The 21,792-nt window shown below is 37.6% G+C and overlaps 1 protein-coding gene and 1 long non-coding RNA gene across 2 annotated transcripts; both read left to right on the forward strand.

The window, feature by feature from the left end:
* Nucleotides 1–12,376: 12,376 nt before the first annotated feature.
* On the forward strand, nucleotides 12,377–17,249 carry LOC144630462 (eukaryotic translation initiation factor 3 subunit K-like). The gene is made up of 9 exons (XM_078488821.1): nucleotides 12,377–12,891; nucleotides 13,849–13,897; nucleotides 14,091–14,140; nucleotides 14,550–14,670; nucleotides 15,423–15,497; nucleotides 15,606–15,672; nucleotides 16,124–16,201; nucleotides 16,555–16,680; nucleotides 17,122–17,249. Exons 1-9 carry the CDS (start codon nucleotides 12,839–12,841, stop codon nucleotides 17,151–17,153), a joined length of 651 nt encoding a protein of 216 aa, XP_078344947.1. The 5' UTR covers nucleotides 12,377–12,838; the 3' UTR covers nucleotides 17,154–17,249.
* Nucleotides 17,250–18,491: 1,242 nt separating this feature from the next.
* Nucleotides 18,492–19,516, forward strand: LOC144630957 (uncharacterized). Its single transcript, XR_013566650.1, has 2 exons — nucleotides 18,492–19,008; nucleotides 19,356–19,516. It is a non-coding gene; the product is annotated as an uncharacterized LOC144630957 (long non-coding RNA).
* The last annotated feature ends 2,276 nt before the right edge of the window (nucleotides 19,517–21,792 follow it).

Below are 21,792 nucleotides of genomic sequence, written 5' to 3' on the forward strand. Positions count from 1 at the left end.
TTAACTTATTTTGTATTTAAACTTAGAATTAATATATAAAAAACGTCTACACTATAAAAATACACTGGGCTATTTTTAAACTAAGTTTCAGTTCTTTTAACAAAATTCGTATCAGAAAGTTTGTATTTTCTCCGAAGACCAAGCCGCTAAATTCTATCGTCTCATAATTTGTTTTTATTAACCTTCAAGATCAATATATTTATGTACACACAATATTTTTCTAGAACTGGCATTTTTAATATGTGTGTTTGGCGTCGAGTGATGAAAACTTCGTTCTTTTCTAATTGTATTTTCAATTATAAAGCTTATTTGCTGAGGGGCTCTCTGGGAGATGTTCATTTCTGTTTTTCATTTAACTCGCACCTGTCGTGAATTTAATGGATTTCATTTGCCAAGTGTATTACTTTAATACCAGCACTAGATAAGATTTGCGCTGATATTCCCAGTCATGCTGTATACTTACAATGTCTTGAATAATCAGCTTATGAAGCGAAATAGATAATCTTTTTAAAGTCGTTTCTGCCTTAGCCAAAAAAAAGATAACAATATTTCCGGGCAAGAATCTTAGACAAATCGCTTGTTTGAAATTTTATATTTGCAAAAGCATTTTTGGGGGAACCAGTTTACAAAAATATTGAAAACCTGGATAAAATTTTTAAGAAAAAAGTAGCAAAATAAAAGTGAAAAACATTTTGTTACTCGAGCAACGCGAGGACAAGTAAATTTCAGGACTTTGTTTGTTCTCAGTAAGATGTGTTTTGCATTTCCCTTGCTATTAGAACTGTTGTACTGGCATACTGAATTACTAAGTCCCCTTCTCCAGCGAAAACTAATTTCCGAACACAATTAACATAGTTTAAACATTTTAATCTTCGTCATAAGCCCAATTTATTGAAAATAAGATATAGCCTTACAACAGATGAACCACGATATTAAATGACAAAGTAAAACTTAGTTTTTCTGGACAACAAACAAGTGAAAATCAGTTAAATGTTTTACGAAAATATTCCGTTAAAAAATGAGCGTACTTGAAAATTTGAACATTTTGTAAGTTGTTGCTGTTGTTTTCTTTTTTTTTTTGCCAATTCGATATTTGGAGGTAAAAAAGAACAATTCTGCACAAAACAAGGCCGAATTATGCATTAATGGCTGTATATGTAAAATATTTCAGGATTGTCCAGAGTAAAATACGCTTTTGTCTAGCGAAAATATATTTCCGTATTGTAGAACTGTCAAGTTTTGCTTTTCCCTTAAGAACGGGATACTAGACAGAGGGTCCGTTTACCGGCAGTATCTTATACAGGCTAAGATAAGGTACTTAGAGAAACAGGCACAAGAGTTTAAAATTGTCATATCTCTGTGGAAACCTATTCACAAAACGATGGCTTAATAGCTAGAAGGAAGTGTATGAATGGATGTGTAAACCGATCCTAAGCTTCCCGCCTTTCTACGTGGTTTGCCCATTGTTCCAGAAGAAGACCTTAAAAGCTTTCCTTTTGTTATGGCTGATAAACATTTCGGCTTATCTGTTTAAACTTAAACGACTTCTTTGAAAGTTAGTAAAAGAAAGAAAAGCTTTCGAACCTACTACTTTGTTTTGACTTTAAACTGTCTTTTTGCCATGGTAATTATGGCCGTAAATCGTCCGCAAGTCTTTCTTTTATGCGGGAACTCGCTACAAAAAACTCGACCAAAAACCGCAGCTGCGATAATAGGGCAATCTCCAGGCACTTAACTAATTTGTTAGTCGGCGCAAAAAAAATTGAAATGAGTTTCCAATTTCCTGCTAGCTAGAGCAAGCCGAATTTAGCTAACAGAGTTCCCACGTTGAAGAAAGACTTAAGCTAGTTTAAGCCTTGCCTTTGTAGTTAAAAATTATGCATTTGTATTTCACGTGTTTATGGCTTTGTTTTGTAAAATTGTCTTTACTGCGCTAATCCCATCGTTCTAAAGAAATAGTTGAAGCAATAAAGTTGTAATAAACCACAATTTATCTTACAGCCCTTGGTTTTTCTTTGTCTTTTTATTGTTATTACATTCCTGTCTTTGTGTTTATCTCAGTCAGGACGCTTTTTCACCGAAAAAAGGAGAACGTTTTTCAATTATGCACTGCAACCAAGTTTCCAACAATTTAGTACTATTTGTTCTCTGGGGCCCGTACTGCTTCTCTGTCCATTAAACCAAGAAATTTTCAATTTCTTTTGTCTTATAGACGTGTGAAGCCGGTTTTAATTACAAAATTGTCCTATTATGCTTTTTGAAAAGCCTTTGAATCGGAGCCTAATATTCGCGGGGATGTTGTGATTATTGATAAATTCGCTACACAATGGGCGCTTTCTGTCAATTAATTTGCAGTAGAATCTTTGTCGGTACAAACAGAAAGCGTGATTAAATAAAACAACATACAACTCACTCTGATGTAGCAATCTTACGGCAAATGGTTTGTTTTATATTTCTGCTCAAAATAAAAAGGAAATACCGATCAAAGTAATGATTCTTTAGGCTAAATGATGATTAATCCTGGTTTTAATGGTTGTGATGCAATAAAGTAAGTTTTACAGCTCTTCGTACCAGCGACGTTTTGAATATTACTTACCAAAAAACACTTGAAATGGTATAAAGCAAATTTCGCTGCGATTATGAAGAACAGAGTTTTTTTTTCTTTGCGATTATTTTTTTTCTTTGAGATCAGTCGTAGTTTTTGTAAAGACTTAATAATTTCCGACATAAAAATACAATAGGGACAATGAAGGGATCAGTTACGGAAGACCCTTCCACAACCATGGACATGCAATTTTTTTGTCTTTGATTAAATTTCTTCTCGTAAAGCACTCGAGACAGAAAACCCGCGCTGTCGTACTTTCTGAGCTAACTTTTAATTTTAAACCATTATTGCAAATCTTGTCCATAACGCGGAACAAATTTTATTTTTCCTTGATAAACACATTAAAGCTTGGATGACACATGTTGTCAATTCTTTATCAAAAAATCCGTTGAATTTATGAACAGTTCTTTCACTACTGATTCTTTATTTATTAGAGTGGTACATTTTTGCATAATCACAGGCTTCGAGGAGGGCCTTTCTAGTTTCCGCAGATTGACATTTTAGCAGGGCAATGTCGCTGTGTGCGGGAACATACATTTTTTGCCACGAATTTTAAAACTTGCACGCAAGAAAACGTTAGGCAAAATATTTGGGAGCGGTTTGTTGGGAAGCAAACATATAGCATGTATTACCCCTCAAAAAGAGGATTTTGCTGTACATACACATATCGTACACAAACACGGCGCAAAAATATTTGTTCTCGAATATTAGTTGTTGAAATTGTGCGTTGCAAACGTTAATTTTTTAAGCGCTCTCAATCGACGCCTTTCATATTGATATTTTTGGAGTGAAAAGATGAATGCTGTTTTAGCTTGGTAGGGCTTTACTTTGGGTTTTTTCATGAAGTGGGACGCTGTGAAAAGCCCTTTGTTTTAGCCGTTTGTTTGTTTAGAAGTAAATTGATTTTTTTGCGTGGGAAAAACTGACAGCTAAACTGTCGCATCTCGGGATTAGAAATGACCCTATGTTCGTCATAGGCAAACCTCAGCGATTTTTGCATAAAAGTAATTCGTGGCAATTAAAAGTAGACTCCGAGCTTCGTTTACACACCTTCCTAGATCAATCGAGTCGTTTGTTCAGGGGTTGACACGCATTCAAAGCCTTTGTCTTACGGCATGTTATTAGTCAAAGAAATAATGTTTATCATCAACTCTTCCCATTTTTTCAAGAAAAGATATTTCTCGCGTCATTTTTAATACCGATTGTATTCCATGGTGTCTAATTGAATGGCGAAAACAATTTTCACTTTAGCGTATTCCTTCTAAAACAAAGCCTTGACTGCTGTCGTCTGAAATTTTATGTAGGCGGCGTTTCAAAATTCTTGACAGGCAATTTTGCTAGTGTACTTTAATAAATGTGAAGCAAAATTCCAAACTGGGGACTTGGTTGATAAGGTAGCAGTGAATTTTAATTATCCTTCTTGCTGAAGCCCTGGGAAGGTCTTTCCCTACCAACCCCGAAAGTCTGCCATTTTGGTACCCTGGATCGTGTAATGGTTGATTGTAATTGTTTGATTTCTCTCGATGTACAAGAAAAACGAATTCAAACAAGTTAGAAAAATAAACTTATAAATTTTGAATTCTGTTGACTTAGCCCCGAGGCGGTTTGGTTTGCTGTTTAGTGAATTAAATATTTTGTAGACTTCGAGGCTTAGCGAAGTGAAAACATTTCAACGAATAATGAATTTGTTTTAGAAGGGAAAACATTTCGTGAATAGAAACATTAGTCAACGATCATGTATTGTGAAACAGTCAAATAATGCCATGTTTTTTCCTTCGAGGACCGTGTCTTCTAAATTTTAGATTACTGTTAATGTTGGCCAAAAACAACCGTGTTTTATTGTTGTCGAGGGAACGCAAATCAACTTTTTGTGCTAAATCTATTTATTGTATTTCTAATCTTCACAAGAAGTGAAAAGTATATACAACAGGCGACTCAGTTGATATGAGTTTTACTGCAGGAAACACCAAACAACTCACTCTCAAAACGGTAAGATGAAAACACGACAGAGCAAAATCAATCTTGCCCATTGGCAGCCTCTATTCTGCTTCTTTGTGTACAAGGCTAGAAGTTGGAGGATATAACGCGCGGTTGTTCAAAACATTTACTTAGAGAAAACAAAAATAAACGCAGACAAGGAAAATCAACGAGATATTTTCTTCTTTGGTCTCCGTTTTTATTATTTGGAACAAAGGATCGCTCAATAAAACAATTGAGGATTATCACTTCGAGAAGAAGAAATGCCGACCAAGGCTGGGCATTTGTGTTCTTCGCGACCAAACTATTTTGGATTTTTTCTCCCGTTTTGTTTGGGAGCTTGGGTTAAGAGAAATTGAAGAAAATACTGTTTTTATAATCGAACGGAGCTGTCGAGCAGGATAAAAGACATCCAGCATAGAATTTGAAATGCATAATTTTATCAAGGGAAAATTCCGAGGTATCTTAGGATAAACGTGAAATTCGCACCAAGCGTGTTTGAGCGCGCAAAATCGTTACGCTGAAAAAAAAACGGGCGTTCTAAGTTAACATGTAATCCTTAGAGTATTCATAAAGTGATAGTATGACCAACATTTGAGTGGAATTACAAATATTGGGCCATGGAAGACTCCCAGGACAAACACTCTCTGAAAATATTGTCCCTCATGTAAACTGGCGAAGGCAACTCAGCTGACATTAGTATCTAAGATAATTGCTAGCGCAATCACTAAAAGAAATTAATAAAATGTTCTATTTTTTTCAGGTTCTCTTTATTAAGAATGAACAATTTCTGTGCTTGTTTTCCTTGAGAGAATGATAGCAAAATTGTATTCGTGTCGCGAATGTCAATAAGTGTAAAGTAATCATAATGTTTCATTCTCGCAATCTTGGAACAACATGAGCGAAAGCCCTTGACTTAACTTCCACTGCTCTTTAAAACGCCACAGTTCGAAAGAAAACTAAGTTTGTTGTATCTGGGAGAAATTAAGCGCGCTAGAATCGTAATGTTTGACAGATATGATGTTTTCGTCATATAAAAAAAAACACATTCGCGCGCTGGCTGGACATGAGCTGAATATTCACGATGTTTATTCCATACTAATATTTTAGTTCACAGTTGGTTTAAAGCGTGTTTTAGTAACTTTCTATCCGCAGATCACAAGGTACGATATATTAGCCTCGAACTCAAACCACATTTTATATTTTTTGCTTGCCCTTTCGTCGACTTTTTTCTTTGAATAACTAGTTATTTTCAAGATCCTCCTTCACGCTTAGCATCGCTTTGTAAACGATGTGAATGTTGCGCCTTAAAATGCTTTAATTTTAATCGTTGTCGATTTATTTGGTCGTAGGTTTCTTATTTATTCATTTCAAAGTTTGAGTGCAGCGTGTCGTTTGCTTCAATTTCTCCAAACTTGTGTGCACTGCTTTAGCATTTCTTTACCTATTTTGATAATACTATCATTATTCCAGCGCATCGGTGGGTGTATTCAGCTTCACAATATGATAAAATAACTCTTTATTCAAGGGCAAAAGTCTCGCTTTCTGTTTGCGTATGTCATGAAAAGAGTTACGTGGTTTGACCATGCTCGCATGACAACTCATCACCGGTTTTTTTTGTGCAATGGACATTTCCAACAATAGGAGATCTTGCCAAGTTTCTGTTCTAATGGAACAAACAAGCTTTGTGAAATGTTTGCAGAAAGCTTCGCCGCACAGCTGACAAATGAACAAGGAAATTGTCACTGTTAAAATCATATGTTACTTCAATGATGTCACAAGAGATTTCAAAACCGGAAAGAAACTTTTTTGAGTACAAAAAATATTAAAAATAATTATTGAAAAAAAAACTGACCGAAGCGATTCGTGAAAATTATTTTTGTAGCAAACAGTAGTAAATTGTATAGGGCGTTCCCCATAGAGTACTTATATCCCAGCAACGTATGAATCCATTTGTAATGGGAAATTGCATTGAAATAAATGACAGCTTCTCTTGTATTCATTTGGTGACAATGCAAATAATTCTTTTTTTGTGAATCTCCGCTCCTTTTAATAGCAAAGTCACACTAAAATGCTAGCACCCTTTCCTATCACAAAGATTATAATAACAAAAATTGAACATTTGCCCAAAATTAAATGTGTTTCCTCGTTTAGCCAGGTTGATCTGTGAAAACTCTTGTTAAGAATGCTGCTACAAAAGACATTAACTTCAAATGACGGAAATCGTCAGCTTACGAGCTGCGAATTTAAAAACCCATTTCTTATGAAAATGATATAGTATTATTTTGAAGGAGGTTGTCATATTAAAGCAGTTGGCTTATTTCTTTAATTGCACTTTTTGTTATTTTTCCCCTAAAGTGATCGGCAACAATTCGATCTCCGTGGTCTGTTTACTTAAGTTTTATGTTGCTATCGATGGAAGGTTGCATAAATTGACGAGTACACTTAAAAAGTTGCTTTGTGGAAGCCGCCAGCTACACTTAAGCAAAAAATTAATTTAATATTTAGAACGTGAAACACTTTTTTGGAAGAAAAAGACCAAACGCTAAAACGAATGATATAAAAAAGCGTTAATTTTTGAATTGAAAACTTGATTTAAGTTCTGGTCGCCAAAATGAGATCCTTTTTATTTGATTTGAAAGTACCCAAAAACCTATTTCATTCATTTCTATAATGTTTCTCTCCTGTCAACGAAAAAAAGCATTGAAAGTGATGAGGGGTTTAAAAAAATGATATTTAGAAGCCTTTGTCAAATAAGACAAAAAAAAGAAGTGAACTAGTAAAAACTGATTATTATGCCCCCGTTGAAATGGGCCCAGAACTGTAAGTACATGTTGTAAAGCATGGCCCTCCTCCACCCTAGTCTAGGGCTTTCCACAAATTGCCCGAAATTTTTTCAAAAAGGTGCTAGAAATTTCTGAAAAAGGTGCTCGAAAGTTGCTCCAAAAATCCAAAAAATTTTCTTTTAAAAAAAAAGTTGCTCGAAAGTTGCCCAAAAAATCCAAACTGCCTGCTTTTTATCAAGAAAGTTTCTCCAAATATATGCTAATTTCCCTTTGAAGGAAAGATTTCTAAGCAGTTTCATGCAATTTCACTGCAACAGAAGTATCTAAATAACATTTTAAGGCAAAAGTTCGTTGAATTACCGGTACAAGGATTTCTTTCACTTAGAAAGATCGTGAAGATATCTATGAGTCGTGTCTGCTGACTAATTTTGTAATGTTCTAAAGAGGAATGAGTCGAAAGTTGGAACGTCTTCGGATGTTCCTCGAAAATCTTCGACAAACTTCCGGGCCGTAACTAGCAAGAGGCAAGACGAGGCATTTACCTCGTCTAGATTTTAACTCAAAATTAAAAAAAAAATGCTTTTAGTAAGGAAAATAATCCCCATATTAGCGTGATTGGTGTTTTCGAAAGAAATACGTTATGAAAATGAGAAAATGCTGCAAATAGCGTTTCAGAGCTTTTAGATTTCAAATATTTTTAGGGTGCATTCCCCCAGACCACCCTGGTGGCTCATGCATTCGACGATCGCAGATTTTGCCTCGTCTATGCCGAAAACCCGGCTGCGGCCCTGACTTCGTTAATCTTCGGAAACGGTCGTTATTCACCTGGAAGAGTTCGCTTTGACGAAGCCACAGGCGTGTTATGCTGCCTACAATTCTGGTTTAAAGCATCGGTAAACTTACTTTCTAAGAACACTGCCGGACATACAAGTACTACTAGAGCCATTGGAGAATGCAATATGCATCAAGTGTTAATTCCTGTGATAACGAAACACAAGTGAAAACAGCTTGATAGGGACATTCTTAGACTAGCGCTTACATTTCGCCTTGGAGGCCTGAGCCTTGAAATCCAATCCGTAAAGCAAGTCGTGAGTACGCCTCATAAGTCCAAGTGACAACGCCCCTCGTTGAACATATAGTTTCTCAAACAATCCGACTAACAGAGGAGTCCCTTATTAAGAATAAGAGAATAAGATTTTATTTGCTCGCCAAAAATGTTTTTCGGGGAAAAGAAAATGAAATTAAAAAAGAAAAAAAAAAAAAAAATGGGGGGGGTAGGGGTTATTAAGTGTGCACAGCAGACAGTCAAGAGCGAAAGAGCGGAGAAGCTCAAGTAAACGGCAAAAAGGATTAGAGATAGGGCACCTACGCTGTGAATGGCCAGTTGATGATATTCCCTCCACGTGCTTGGAAACAAACTGTATTCGCAAAAGGGATATAACTGGCTTAATGGACACCGGCTGTAAGGGCTACATCCTATGCTGCACATAATGCCTCTCAAGTCAAGTCATATATTTATTTTTAGCCATAATTTTACAATTAGTTAAAGATTTTAACATTTTTCTATATCATAGATTATAATAACATTTTTATATGACTTATATATATTTTTATTGTATTTATATTAGTATTAGTGTAGTTTTTAGTTTTTAGCAGTGTCCCCTAATAAGTATGGTGTTATTCCCAGGCTATAAGGTTTTTGACACTTAAATAAAGTTTCTTATCTTATCTTATCTTATTACGTGTGTATGTGGGGAAGTTTTTACGGTAGACCACACCATGTTCTGCAAACAAGGCGGATTTGTCATCCAGCGACATAATGAGCTGAGAGACCTGAAAGCCGAACTCCTGCGTACGGTATGTAACGATGCCTAGTGAAGCCGAACCGGTGGCCCAAGACATCAGAGGAGAACAGCTCAGCAGAGGAGCTAGCAAAGCACTGCATGGAAGCAAGGTTGGATATTAATGCACGTGGCTTCTGGGAACCCCATCGATCGGCATTCTTTGATGTCAGGGCTTGCCACCCAAATGCCGAATCGTATAAGGATTTAGAGCCACAACAGATTTACCGACTACATGAGAATGAGAAGAAGCGCCAATACTCAAGGAGAGTTCTCGGCATCGAACACGCGGAACATTCACGCCCCGTAGTAATTACCACAACTGGCGGAATGCGCCAAGAATGTTTGAGATATCACAGTCGCCTAGCAGAGCTGATAGCTTTAAAGAAGTCAGGGGAACAGTATGCTAAGACAATCTCCTGGATCAAAACAAAAAACGTATTTTGCGCTATTAAGATCCGCCCTCATCTGTTTGAAAGGTTCCAGAACAATCAGGAGAGTCCCCAGGAATGTGGACTTGATGTCGAAACTGAAGAGGGAGCTAATCATCAGCTGCTTTATGTTCGAAATTTCATGGATTCGGAGTTTAATTCCTCCATTCTTTTAGCCGATTCAGACAAAGGAGAGAACTGGGCAGGAACTCTTGAACGAATGCTAGCGTTCAGAGCTAGAACGGTTCTTATTTAATAGATAAGTACTGTACGCCTAAAACCTCACGGCATTATCTGATATGTAGGCAGCTGCCCCTCCCCTTACGAGGACTTGTGGGTGAAACATCTTGGAATTTTTACGGGTAAAATCCTGAAATGTAGTGGAATTCTTGTAAAGTAAATATTTTTCTAATAAAATTCTTGAGGGCTTGAGACATTTTTACTGCATTTCTTTTGGGGTACAAACAACTCTCCCTAAGACGGACACCTTTGGGACCGGCCGCAGCTGTCCGTCTTAGAGAGGTGTCCGCTCTGTAGAGAGTCGAAGTAATAGGACACCAGTAATTCTGAGGTAATAAAGTTAAACCTTTGCGCAATGCAACAAACCTTTGCTAGCTGCAACAAGACTAAAATAATAAAAGGACCGTATTTGCTTGTTAAAGCAAAAATTGAGAGCTTCTACAAACTGTAATACTATAAGCAGAAAACGACCTCTTTAGTGTCCATACACGTAAGCATGCGCAGAGAAGTAATCCGTTAAAGCGTCATTGTTTGTGGTTAGTAAGCTTAGTATACACGTATCCTTAGGGCGCGATTAACTTTTCTTTAGGTCGATACGAAGTTTGGAAGTATTTTTATTAAAACACGATAAAAAACACTTTTCAAGTGTCCGTTGCGGTTTCAAAGTGTCCGTTGTCCGTTTGGTTTGTCCGTTTTGGGGTTTTGGTTACAGTAAAATTCTAAAAACGGCGGGGACCTCCCCCCTCGTTTTTGGGGGCCTTAAGAGAGGTTTTTTTTGTTTTTTTTTTAGGGAAAAAAAAAAAACCCAAAAAAAAAGGAATTTAAAACGGGGCCCAGACGTTAAACTAAGTGGGGGCCCCTTTTCTTGTACACTCAAAAACATTATAGCAGGGGGTGGGGAGTCATTAAAAAAATGTCTTTTACCAAAAATAAGGAGGAGCCCTGGGCCCCAAGGGACCCTCCCCTAGATCCGCCACTGATATCTAAATCAGAGTTTACTGGTCGAGAGAAGTTAATTGTTCTCTCTGACATAGCAATTAACAAGCGATACAATTTACATACAATACAATTTTAATGTCCATACGTGGGACGAGGTCTCTCTCAATGTCCGAGCCAGAGGCTCATTTAAAAAACGTAGGACTTAAAATTAAAATACACTAAATTATATGCTATTAAAAGTATATAAAATTTATCCCAGCCATAAAAAACACAATGATAAAAAGGACAAAAACCAACACCATCCCCCTTCCCCTTACCCCATACTGTTCTAAGCGTTTCTGTCTCGGGCCTATGGGATGATAGTTGCCCGTGGAAATTTTACTTTTTAAAAAAACAACTATTAACCCGAGAGCGATGTCCGAGCCGCTTATCTGTGTTTTTTTTAGAATATTAAATATGCAAGGGCCAATATAAGCCCATTGACCCGGGACAGAAACGATCTATTACCTGGTTGTTTGTATCAAAGAGAAGTTCGTCTTTCAATTGCAAGAATGCCGACCTTCGAATCTGATTTGCTTCATATCAGTTTCATATGAGTACTGTAGATTATCTATAAAACGAAATTTTGTGTGCATGTTACAAAACAATCATAAACTTTGAAGTAAGAAAACATGAGGAATGGGATATATACTTGAAAATTGGCATCCTGGCACGACGGCAAATGTCAAACAGTGCAGGAAAATTACAGGTATGAGCATTTTCCTTTCATACGAAGTATTTAGTGCAAACTGGACCGAAACGATGCAAAAGTAAAGGACTGAAGGATTAGTGGAATGTCCCGTGAATTCATGTCTTGGTCCTGTGGCCCAGTCCCCCTTTCCAAAATTGATTGTTGCAATTTCAAGAATTTAGATTGAATTCTCCTTGGATTTTGATAAAAATGCGACGCATTCCTTATAATTTTGTCGAGAACATTGAGTAGATTGTTAATAACTCGTGGTTCAAATGCACTTTAGTAGCTTCCCAGAATTGCGTGATGTCATTGGATCTTTGAAATGCGCGCGAAACAAGCACGAAACTCTTGCAGTTCGATCTCTTAATTTTTTAAAGATTTTTTACTTACACGCCGGAAAACGACCATCTGCTTTTTTATATGTTCCTTTACTGTAGCTTACACTTGTTAAAAAAAAAAGATATTACAAGCTTTTCTCACTGGGAGTCCTCAAGCACAAACGCCCCTAAATCCTTTGGGATATCACTTGTTTACTTCCCTGCTTCTGTATATACTCTAGGGAGTCTACAGTGCATACCGTATTTATTCGAATAAACGCCGCAGCATTTATTAAATTTCTAGTGATTCAAGTGCGACGTTTATACGAGGGCGGCGTTTATTTAAAATACAATTTATTTCTTGCAAATAATAGCATGGTAACTGAACATTTGAACTTTAAAAACAAGGACAGTCTATAATTTGAATAAACGCCACATCATGATGCGGCGTTTATTCGAGGGCGGCGTTTATTAATTTTTCTGTTTTAAAATGCGGCGTTTATTTGAGGGCGGTGTTTAATCGAGTAAATACAGTAATTTTTGGCTAGTTTAGTATAAATAGGCCTGTTTTTTCATCTCTTCGTTTCGGACGCCAGACATCAGATCGTCGCCCCACCCTCCTCTCCGCAGCGATGGCTCACCTTTGTGCCTTAGCTCCCGCTCCTTTCCGCCTCCGGACTCGCCTCCTGGGGCTCCTGCCTCTTCCTAGATTTTATCCTAGACTTGCTCAAAAGGCGCAACCAACCGGACACCAGAAAAAAAAAATTAAAAGGACTTTGAGAAAGTCTAATCTTATCCCAACCTGGGGCGTTTGGGAGTGGGGGCTCCCAGTGGGAATTTATTCTAATAAAGTTCCGTGCTGCACAACCGACCTCGTTCCCATGATCGCTCAGCGTTCGCCATCTTGAAAGGCCGTGGAAACGAGGTTCATTAGAGCCCAGGACTCGCTGGATCTGTCGACTATCCAAGATGGCGGAAGAAATGCGAGCGAAAGTGGCTCAACTTTTGAAAGGAATAGATAGGTAAGAAACGTCGAACACTATCCATTGGTTAAAAAAACCGAATTAATGTACCGTTTTAAGGTTAATGTAGCAATCCTGTGTATTGGAGCTCGTCTTGGACGCCAGATCAAACGATTTCCTCGACCCACGTGGATAAATCCATCGATCTGAGAAACCAAATGATCTCTCTGTGCTTTGAAAGGAAAACGCAAACGTTTTGTTTTAAGGTTTCACTAACTATTTTTAAATCAGCGAAGGACGCTTTAAAGTTGTTCCATCACTTTGTTTTCAACCAGCAAGTATACAGTACGAGGAAAAAGTGTTTGGTTGTATAAAGTTTGAGTAAGATGTTCGATCGATGATCGATTAATAAAAATCGATGGGAATCGATAGCAGTCGATATTAATTATGGTTTGTAAATAATTATTTGACGAGGTTGTTGTGATCTACGGAATAATCAAGATCGAGATAAGTATCATTGACTATCTTCTTGAGAGTGCTCTGTAAGCATTTGCTGAACATCCAAACAGAACCTTTCAGAGCTGTTCAAAATATGTCAAACCCAATCAAAAAACTTAGCCAAGTGGCAATCTACAGCATTGGAGTTTCCTGCTTTGTTCTGACTTACTGATGCCAAATGCCAACCTGACCTTACTATCAACTTACAAACAAACCAAAAGAAAAGAAAAAACATTGCCATTTCAACTTGTACAGCCTCCTGAAAGCATGGCTGGAATTTTGTCTCTATTTGCTTAATAACTGTGGACCTTAATCAGTATATTTCAGATATTGAAAATTTAACAATGATATAATGATTGTAGTGCTTTATAATTAAAAGTTAAAGGTACAGTATACATGTACATAATTAAGGTCCACATTTCAAATTGAAAATACTCATTTTAGAGTTTTAGTTTTTGCTTTCTTTTTTTTTTTTTTTTTTTTTTTTAATACTATTAACTTGGAAGTTATTTTGTTTAGGTACAACCCAGAAAATCTTACAACACTGGAAAGCTATGTTCATATTCAGGTACGTAGCAGGTGAAGACTACTTGTCATGTACAGTTGTCAAGTAACATATTTGCTTGTTTTTCATTCTTTCACACCACTTTATACGGCGATAATGTCACTAATTCTTACAAAAAATATATACCCTTATTTAGGGCCTGTACAAGGAACATGTATATTGCTTTTCACATGACTCTATTTATTTTCTTTGTCAGGTTTACAATAATGCATATGATCTGGATTCAAATCTGGCAGTTTTAAAATTGTGAGTATAGAATTAGTACCCCTCCATGTGGGGTGCCATATGGAGGGGCTAACATTTCTCTCATCTCAGGCTAACATTTTTGTTAGCCTGAGAGAAGAATAAAAGTTGTGGAAACATGAACCTTACCACAGGCAAATGTTGTTCAGATTAAAATTGTGGTAAACCCTTTTGAGCCATTCAATGTTCTTCCAAGACGGCACATGAAATCCTTGAGTGTGATCTTTCCTAAGAAGACAGTTACTGAGCTATAATTTCTTGTGTTTCAATTACTTTACTTTAGATTTTTTTACAAGTGAAATTTTTTTGAAACTTTTTTAATAGAATGCAGCAGTTTTTCAGTGCAAGAGCTTGAAATCCACCTTTGTTTGCAGGCTAATACTAAAAGTTTTTTATTTTTATTATATTTAAGGTATCAGTTTAATCCTGCATATCACCAAACCACAGTCACCATGCAAATCCTGCTGAAAGCTCTCATGACATTACCAAATGCTGACTTCATCATGTGCAGATCTTTAATTGACGATGCTAATGTATCCTTATTGTTGAAACAACATTTGAATGCAAAAACATTTAACTTTAAGCTTGAAAAAAGCATGATCACTTCAATAAATCAACAAAAAAAGTTGCAAATATATATAAAATGTTCCTTGCTAGATGATTTTGTATAAGTTACAGTGCAACTAAGGAACTGCAACCTAATGGTTGTGTGCTGGGCTCAGTTGTAATGGTGGATATGCTATCCACCAGATAATGGCATCCAGCGAGACATGAGTGTTGGCAAAACAACTTTGCTATCCAATGGATATTGATTTATCCAGTGGATAGCATTATCCATCCTTTGAACAAGCGGGGCCTGGACTCCAGATGAGCAGTCTAGGTCACACCAAGGCTAAAGAGATTGTGTGTGTTCGGGCAAACCCGGCCCTCTCACCCAGGGTACAAACAGTACCAGCAAATATATAGCTGGGGTGAGGTGGGGGAGGAGAAGGGTAAACCCTGCGATGGACTACATGTACTGTAGCATCCAGGGTCCCATCCAGGGTCGAGTAGAAATGATGCTACCAGATGCTTCAGGCGCTGGCCTGACGGGCCACTTCATGTGCATACTGTACTCCTACGGTACCATAGTTGAAGGACACTACCTAATCAACTTATATATAAATATGTATTTTATTGAAGCTTTGAGAAATAAAGCTCCCTTTCTAACTGTCTGTTTGACCTTTCAAATAACCAGTCCCTGGAGTATAAACCACAGTTAGCAACCTTGACTTTTGAACTTTAGCAACAAGATCCAGCTATTGCACGAGTCATTAGACTGGCAGAGCTTCTGGAAACATGCAATTTTGTGGAGGCCTGGGTAAGAATTTTCATGAAATGTTTCTTGATTTTTTTCAATATTAATTTACAGGGCATGAAGACTTAATTGATTTGAACTTAAATTTTACTATACATGTATCATTTTCAGAAATACCTTGAGGAAGATAGTTCTCTTGTGGATGGTATTGTAGGATTCCATGATGCAATAAGAAAATGTGAGTATTTTGTGATGAAAACTTCATAATTTATTGGTGATGGTATATGCTAAAACAATTAGATGGCTCCCTCTCAGTTTGTCTCTCCCTTCTTAGTTCCCTAAAAAATTACTGGAAATAAATTAAAATCAAAATCATACCCTTAGAGTGGATAACTCAAATGGAGAGATTTACCCACCTAGAGCATATATGTAAACTCTCCATAAACTTTGGAAAAGTCTGATGAGAGTTAAATCATCACTGGTCAATACAAATTATAAGCTGTACAGTCACCAAATAAAGGAACTTTTCCATAGTGAAAAGTAGTATCCTGAACAGTCAGACTCCGTTGGTATCTAAATTTTGCAGTATGATGGACTGCTCAAGAATATAATTTTGTTCGGTATCAAGTGGAAACCTCTTCCTTTACTGTTTGCAATGTAAGCTCATATTATGTTTTTATTTTGTGTAGATGCAAGCTATGTCATAGGAATAACATATCAAACAATAGATAAAAACCTCATATCAGAACTTCTTGGAGGGCTTCAAGGTATGTTTTGTCATTGTGAATTACATTCGTGCATGGCTGGGACCATCGGCACCTAATGGCAAGTTGTCACCTTACAATGGACCTTTACAAATGTATTGTTTACATGTGACTGCGACCATGACTATCCGTCATCTTATTTGGGATCTCGGAGCTATGGCGGGTGTCTCCTTACAAGACCTCTTACAAATTTTTTACATGTGGCTGCGACCATGACTAAGTGTCCCCTTATTTGAGGTGCCCCCATAGTGTAGATTGTGGATTACAGGCTGGGTGGGGTTGTACAAACATTGTTGTACAGTAGGGCTCATTTCAAAACTCTGTTTTAGTACTTCTGTGATATTTCGAATTTTCAGGAGAAGAACTTGACGCCTGGATAAAAGCACAAAACTGGACAATCAAGGAAGACGGAAAAGTATTTATTTGCAACCAAGAAGCACATATCAAGTCCAAGAATATTGCAGAGAAAATTGACTTTGAGAGTAAGTTGAACTTATCATCTAAATTAACTATTCAATTCCCTAACTGATCAGCACTTTATTTCTCCCTGTGATATCAATACATTCTGAAGTGAAAGGTGCTGAGAATGAAGAAAATCATCAACTAGGAGGATATTGTTTTGGTGACACCATTTTGTTATTGAACATTGCCAGGGAGGAGAGGGCAGTGATATGTATTATCAAAAGTGCACTCTTATGTATCAGGGGAGGGGTGGGACGGCACAGGCCCGACAAGAAAAGCTATGTAGTCTAATCATTATGTAGCGCCACAATAAAATAAACGGCACGCAATGCATGCAGAGGCGATGACGTTTCACAAGGGAGTCCTTAATAATTTTCAGGAAATTTGGCAAAAATTGTAGGGTCTTGTCTCTCAGAGCGGGATTGAATTTTCACAATGTTCCTTCTTTTGTTATTTTGCAGGCGTTGCTGGTATAATTGCTGCTGCCAAGTAGAAGTTTCCTGCCTGATAAATTATTTCTACATGAAATGTTACTTTTAGTTTCTGTATTTACCAAATCTGCTGAAAAAAATAAAACTAGTTAAACAAGGATTGTCAAAGTAGTAATCGTTTTACAACAATACTGCTGCAAGGACGCGTGCATGTTATACGCTACGACTTCCGTGGAACGTGTTTCGCACAAAAACGTTACGAGATTACAGAAATGTATAAAAAGTGTGCGCATTTTTTTATTAAGAAAAATTGAGATGGAAGTTGGGTCATTTTTTGTGCAATTCTGGACCTTCTCGGGTACTTTAACGAGATCTTAAATAAAGAACAGTTCTTGTTCTTCCCAATGAAATAAAATTCTCAAATTGGAAGGATGCTTAATATTTGGAAATCACTATTTTGCTTGTTAGCTGGCCCTTTTCTGTTAGTTCACTCAGATTCGAGCCGATCAATTTCACAGTCTGTGATGTCTAAACACAACAGAAGTGTGTCAACACAATACAATTTAATTTTTTGTCACCCCCCCGTGGGGGTTTTAAAAAAAAATAAAAAAAAAAAAAAATTTTCCGCCTTCAAGAATTCCTTACGTACCTTAACTAGATTTGGCCCGGGCTTACCCTTCTCGCCCTTTTTTCTTGCACTTTTAAGTCGCGTGCTTGGTCGGGAAGTTGATCTCGACATTCGAGCGAGCAATTTTAACCCTTATGCACGCCGGTCCCATGTAAGTAACGCCAGAGCTCCTCTGTCGTGTTTGATTGGTTCGTTTTTAGCATGCGCGTGTAAGCTATCCTAGACTCTCTCCTCTCCCACCTGGGATCAACCATTTTATAGGGCGCAGAGGAAGAGTTCTGGGACAGGACTACTTTCTCCGTATTCCATATGACAGAGGACTCAACACCATTAGACCGCTTGAATATAGGCGGGGCTCAAGTTATGCAATGTTTCGAGTGGCACGATCAGTGCTGTGCAGTGTTCCACGAGTGGCTTTTTCAGTATACGAGAACGTATTAACCAATAAAAGTGTTTTATTTCAAGTAGCTCGATCCAGCATCTAAATAACCAGAAAACAGGCGAGACGGACACTGAAAGTAGGTACCGACTGACTTGCGTACCGTCTGTAGACATTCCTCGTCTACTTGGTATCAAATAAAGAAAGGCATAAATAGTGTCCCGTTCTGTCGAAGTCATCAAAGTTCTGTTTGAGTGCAGCATACAATGCTCTGTCTTACAATTAAGGGCTATTTTCCGGAGAACTGGCCTAACGTACAAATTCCCAAAATTACGTTAATTATTCATGTTCAAACCTTTTCTAGAAAAAAAAAAGAAAAATGCCTGGCGCGCGCAAGCGCGCGCTTGGAAAAAAAAGTCGTTATTGCCGTGACGACTGCCGGGAAACAAAAATTAAATACGACCCATGGAATACTGCGGAATATGCAAACGATTTCTAGCCTTGTAATTGGCTGAATCCATCAAGGAATGGAATATGTATGTATCGTCCGGTTTTGATAGGTTGTAACTGACAAAAGTCCGCAATTTTGGTTACTGTAAATTGTTAAATATCGTTCTTTAATCGGCGGCATGCAATCGAATGTTTTATTCCACGAATTCCGCGCGCAAGCACGGCTTTATGTCGTCACTATCATTATTGACGTCTTTGTAAGAGTTTTGTGAGAGTTTGCTTGCAAAGTTAACAGTAACAAGCGGCGTTCTTCCGAAAAGTTCAAAAAGCTTAAAACATGATGAAGAAACTTCTATTAAGCGCTGTTGGTGGGTTTGCGTTCGGTTATTTTGGAGCTTATTTGGTGTCCAAAGCTTGGAGAATATACCAAGGCGAAGATAATGATCAGGATGATGATACCGTAAGTAATACGAAATTTTTCACTTGCACAAAAAACAGTTCGCTGGGCTGTCGGCCTTTCGTGCGCAGTTGTTTATATTTTGAAGGCCTTCCCGGGATTGCAGGAATGAGAACACTTAGGGCAGAAGAAAATGTCTTGTACGGAAATCATTTATTTTCTTATCCGTATTTCCGCGGCCGTTGAAATTCGATACGCGGAAGTCTTGACCTTACTGAATTGTCGTAAAATACGCGCAAATTTGCCGTTGGGAAAATTAATTTGATTGAACCAAAGTGACAGAGGCAGCTGTTTGAATGTTGTAGTGCTAGGTGCGTAATTTTTCTCACGTAGCAATTTTTTCCCGTCAGGATGATAGACAGGATGGAGGAGTGACTGACAGCTGTACGTCATTAACTGGCAGCTGCACGTCATCATTGGACTAAAACAACAAGGCCGGAATTGTGGTGGCAAAGACTCTGAAGAAGAAGTATTTTGGTGGTTACCTCCTGCAATTTTAGCCAAGAATCAACACTTGGGCGACTTTCAAAGACTTGAAAAGACATCTAAAGACTCTAAAGCCCCCCCCCCCTCCCCCCCCCTCCAACCACCATTCTCTGCTTTCCCCAAACCCCCAACCCCAACTACCCCACCACCACTTTCCGGCCGCTTCCCCAAAACCAACCCCGCCATCAATTTCCCCCACCAACAATCATCGTTCCCCAAAAGACAATCCCAAGCAACCCTCCCCCACTTGTCTTGGAATGTAAACTGCTTTATAACATATGAAAAGACAATTGTGAAATTATGGAAATATTTGTACTAGACAGAAAAAAAGTTGTGTAATGGAAGAAAAACGTTTTCCAGCAAAATATTATACAAAAATAACAATAAATGAATAAAAAATATTATGTAAACAAAAAAAAAACTGTATTGTATATGGTTTGAAATAAACAAAGTTTTACTTTTTTACTTCCATTTGTATTTGTTACCAAGCTTTAAATTGCAAAAATTGCATTTTTCGGCCTTTGCAAAAAAAAAGACTTTCCATACGCTACACCTTTTCCAAAGCTATCTGGATATGCTTTTTTGTGAAATTGTTCCTTATATTTCATAATATTTCAAACCTCTTTAGGCGGCTGGTGTATTTAACAATTATTCGGCAAGCGAGCATTGGATATGAGACGCCTGAAAGATTACCAACGCGGCCCGTAGCGTCGAGTTGGTTATAAGCACCTCGACCAACAAAGTCCAACGAACTGAATGGAATCATTGTTTTAGTAAATAAACCACGAGGGATTTTCTTTCTTTCGGATTTTATTAATGAATACTCCTTGTCTACAACGGATCATAATAAACTCGAAAAACGCCTGTAATAAACATACTACGGCTGTAAGGAATTGACTCCGACTGAAAGGGCTTCAAAGGAACTGGCTTCCACTTGGGGGGCCTTTTCCCAGGACCAGTTACGTTAACTTGAACGTATTGTTTCTGTAGCGTAATCGTATTTTACGGGGTGGAGTTGCTAGCCCCACCCCCAACCCTCCTCCTTTATCCGGGCTTGGGACCGGCTAGATGTTTCCAAGGAAACGTCTAGGCGGAGTTACATACAAATGTAGGATAAGTTCATAAGTTCATTTACGGTTATAGTCCTTTGAAGCTGGCAGGCCTACACAAGGAAAAGTTTAGTGAAGGTGATTCCACAGAAATAAAAGTTGTCGAACAATTTATTTGAAACTTTCCCTGAATGTTTCGAAAAATAAAATAAAGATCATGCTCGCAAAAGAGATATGACTGACTTATCTTACCACATTTATCCCTGTACTGGTACTAATTACGCGCGTTATTTCATCAGTCCAGATTTCATTTAATTTGCGGTGGTTCGTGGAACCGAAGCATAGTTTTCTAAAGTAAAATTTAAACAGAAACTTGATAGATAGAAAGTCTCGGTTATTAGGAACAACGTTTATATATCTTAGGGAAAAAATTACAAAAATCTGAACGACATCAAATCAAAACGTTCCTCGAGTCGTATAATTCAAGCTCATATTTTGCGTCCTCGGGAAACGGTTTTGTGCACGCATTCAGCTATATCTCTTTTTCCTCTGATCTTTTTTTAATTGTCTACTCAAAGAGGACAATTTGTTCACCGAAATTATGCAATAAAAAATATAGGTGAATATGCTCGATTACGGGAAAACGATGATTTATCTCCCTCGTGGGCCAAGCCATATAGAAAAGGCCGCCATTTTGTTTCCGTGTGCGCGCTTACCACGCCGGTGTTTATTACTGGTGTTTCCATGTAAAATAATTGACGGGGAAAAGTCCAAGAAATTTATATGAAAGGCAAAATTTATGTTGGGAAAATGGAATTTATACGCCCCCTTCAGGGCCCTCATCGATTACAAGGTTGAAATACGCCAAACAAAAGAAATTGTTGTTAAGTACTGTTTTAAATCCCGTATACGTTGGACTAGCTTGCGTCGGAGCCGGACGTGTCACAAAACCTCGGTATAGCCCGAGGTTTACGCAGGCTAACGTTGGATAGGATTCAGAATTTTGTGTAAAAATCATAGAAATAAGGGACACGGAAATTACAGCGATACTTTCGGGGTGATAAAAATTAACGCTCCAAAATTAACACGAGTTTTATAAATCGTTAAGTTCTGTCTTTCATATTGAAATTCCTATTTTGAAATAATGGTTAGAAAAGCATAACGGTATCTTTTACTTGAAAACAGAATTTAATTTCAAACAAAGAAACGCCCCAGGATTCAGAAGTTGTGTCTCGCCCGATCAGTGTGTACT

This window comes from Oculina patagonica, chromosome 11 (genome assembly GCF_052425735.1).
Source record: "Oculina patagonica isolate OP01 chromosome 11, crgOcupat, whole genome shotgun sequence".
NCBI lineage: Eukaryota > Metazoa > Cnidaria > Anthozoa > Scleractinia > Oculinidae > Oculina > Oculina patagonica.